Raw genomic sequence first — 3,158 nt, 5'->3', positions numbered from 1 at the left:
GCTTGTTTGTGTGGGTGAGTGCCGGCACACACATGCCTTGGTGCATGTGGAGAGGTCTGAGGGCACCCTCAGGAGCTCTTCTCCTTATCCCTTGCAAACTCTTCTCCCTGGACAGGGCGGGCTGTTAGCAAACCCTTGCCACTCGTTTAGCATACTACCTACACTTGTGAGTTCATCCACCAGGCTGTGACCTCAACTCCAAGCGCTAACAATGTGCACTCTTTATCCCTTATTGGAGAGCCTCTTGCTCACCACTGTCCACGCCAGGGGGGCTGCGCCATGAGCTTCTCCTCTGTCTCCTATCTCCCTGTGGGAGTGCCGGCATTCCAGATGGGCACTGTTGTGACTGACTTAGTGGAAGTTCTGGGGACCTCAAGTCAGGTCCCCACGCTTGCACGGCACGTGCTTTACCCACCGACCAGCCCCACAGACTGACATCGAATTTGGTGGCGTTAATGTTTACTGACAAGCCACAGATCAAAATGACTGGTTCTGTAACTAAATTCAAATGTTTACTTCCTCCACATCAACATATTTGAATTCAATCACAGCTGCAACAAATTTACATGTTTCTGTCAGGCAGCTCACATGCAGTCATGAGGATGCTTACTGGCTCCTAAGACACGCTTAAGAACAAAATGCCATACGGTCTCAGGGACTTTAGGTGGCTATGACGTTAACCCTGTTTCTCTGTTCCCCCAGCCTGGACACACACAGCAGTGATGCTGGGAAGTCTGAGCCATTCTTCATCTTCCTAGAGTCCTGGCCAGCCATCAAACCCTACTCTATAAGCCACCCATCTGGAATGCAGTGCTTTGTATGCTCCACTTGAACGGCAGATTCACTTAGGATCCTCTCCATGGCTTAACTTCAGAAAGTCACGATGCCTCCCCAGAAGGGGCCTCCTGTGACCCCCTCTCAGCCCCAAGCAAGGGGAGCTTCCCACCCCCACCCGGCCCACTGATCCGGCACTGCACTTTCATGCTTTGCCTGTGAGCTATTTCAGAGCTTGGCTCTATTTCCTTCCGTCCAATCAACTCCAAGTTCATTTTCCAGATTTCAAAGAAGACATCTTACTTAGTCCATAGTTCTAGTCACATGCTGACTGGAAGCCAAATGCTTTGCTGAATTCACTTCTACATGGTACAGAGATTATTTAATTAGATTTGATGAATGGCGAGGCTTCTGCATTTTAATTGGCTGTTCCTTCCAGGCTTCTCCAGGGTCATCTTTCGCCTGCTCACCCTTCCCATGTTTCAGTGGCACTCCTTGCGTTGATGTTTCCAGAAGCTCTGTCTCCAGAGTCCCTTTCCAGACTCCAGACTCCAGAGGCTTCTCTGACGTGTTTTGCTGGGCATCTCGCAGGCACCCTCAGGGCATATCCTAAGCCCATACCCTTGACTTTCCATCCAGGCTGCGGGGTCGTCTCTCCAGCCCCTCTCCCGGCTTTACCTGTGACTTTCTAATGCCCTGAGAGCAAAGTGCAAACTGCTCAGAAGTGCCTACTGTGAGTGACCCCAGGCTTACCGACTTGGAAAGCTTCTGTGCTGGCTAGTTTTACGTCAACTTGACCCAAGCTAGAGGAACTCTCTGAGAGAGAGAAACGCTACTGAGAAAATGCCTTCATACGATCAGGCTGTAGGCATTGTCTTCATTAGTGATTGATGTGGGAGGGCCCAGTTTATTGTGGGTGTGGGTGCTATAAGAAAGCAGGCTGAACAAGCCAAGAAGAGCAAGCCAGTAAGCAGCATTCCTCTGTGGCCTCTGCATTAGCTCCTGCCTCCAGGTTCCTATCCTGTTTGAGTTTCAGTCCTGACTTTCTTAATCCATGAACAGTGATATACAAGTGTGAGCCAAATAAACCCTTTCCTCTCCAACTTGCTTTGGCCATGGTGTTTCATCACAGCAACAGTAACCCTAACTAAGACAGCTTTATTATTTCTCACTGCTCCCTGGTGTTCCTGGTGCCGGCCAGCGTTGCTTTTCTATCTCCAGACACAGTATCTTTACTCCCTAGCTCTTGCCAGGTATTATTTCCACTGTCTACAAAGCCCTTTTCACGCCTCCATTCCCCGCTGAGTGTATCCAGCTGGTTCCTTCAGGAATCACATCTTGCAGGATGTCTTGGGAACATCTCTCCAGTCAACTGTGCTAGTCTGCTTCCCCTGAAATGTGTCTCTTGCATTCCAGCCTTGAGTCTTTCTTCCAGATAATCTAACGGTGGCACCACCTTCTCTATGTCCTTATCATTTCATGCTCCCCAGGAGCCTTTCCGTAAGCACTGTATTTAGAATTGCAACCTTCTCCATGACACAGCTCTCTTTGTGGCTTGGTTTTCCCCTTATGGTACTATATCTAACATGTTAAGCATTTTTATTGTTTATCTGGTGGCGCTCCTGTGTCCCTTGGTAAGAAACAACATCCCTGAGGACAAGAATATCCACGTATCTGTTCACCATAGTACTTCCAGGGCTGGTGAGGTAGCTCGGGAGGTTGAGGTGCTTGAGTTTGATCCCTGGAACCCATATGGTAGAAGCAAGAAACCGATTATTGCAAGTTGTTTTCTGACTCCCTTCCGACACCACATGCCATGGCACATATGTCCACCCCTCCCCCACAAATAAAATAAATAAATGTGGATTGGCATGTTCAGAATATTATACACATATGCAACACAGTAGGTTGTAACAGAAATGTGTTCTCTATACAAAGGAGAGATTAAAAGAAATGTTATTTTCTACTACTCTTTTGCTCCACCTATGAGAAAGAACTATTTTTTGCTTGAGAAGCAGAATATCTTTAGTCAAGCTCACGAAATGTCAGTGTTCTAGAGAAAGTTTGGGTTGAGCCCTCCTCTCCCCAGTATCAGGTTGTTTAGCAAACGAGTCTGAAAAATGTACCTGGAAAATAGAAGCCATTCTCCTCACATCTGGCAATGACCTTCTGGCCTTTGAGGGGATCTACTTTCTTTGATTTGGTTTTCTTTGTTGGACACCCTTGTGATTTCTGCTGCTGAAAAAGACCAACAGTACGAAGTGATGCGCAAAAGGCAGTGCAGACAGTATTGACTAGAGGGAGCCCGGTAGCCACCACTGCTCATCGTGTGTACCACATGCTCATTTGGACACCTCTGTCCTGCATTAACTGGCTACCCTTCC

The 3,158-nt window shown here is 47.9% G+C and overlaps 1 protein-coding gene across 1 annotated transcript in view; it reads right to left on the bottom strand.

Moving 5' to 3' along the window:
- Positions 1-3,158, bottom strand: part of Vwa3b (von Willebrand factor A domain containing 3B) — a 175,432-nt gene that overhangs the window by 16,132 nt on the left and 156,142 nt on the right. The window contains exon 23 of the mRNA XM_026785438.1: positions 2,901-3,012. Within this exon, the coding sequence (XP_026641239.1) occupies positions 2,901-3,012 (112 nt within the window). The remainder of the gene's footprint in view (positions 1-2,900; positions 3,013-3,158) is intronic.

The sequence above is a fragment of the Microtus ochrogaster genome, linkage group LG2, assembly GCF_000317375.1.
Source record: "Microtus ochrogaster isolate Prairie Vole_2 linkage group LG2, MicOch1.0, whole genome shotgun sequence".
NCBI classification, from domain to species: Eukaryota; Metazoa; Chordata; class Mammalia; order Rodentia; family Cricetidae; genus Microtus; species Microtus ochrogaster.
Note: the sequence above shows the minus strand (reverse complement) of the source record. Positions and strands in the feature narration are given on the sequence as shown.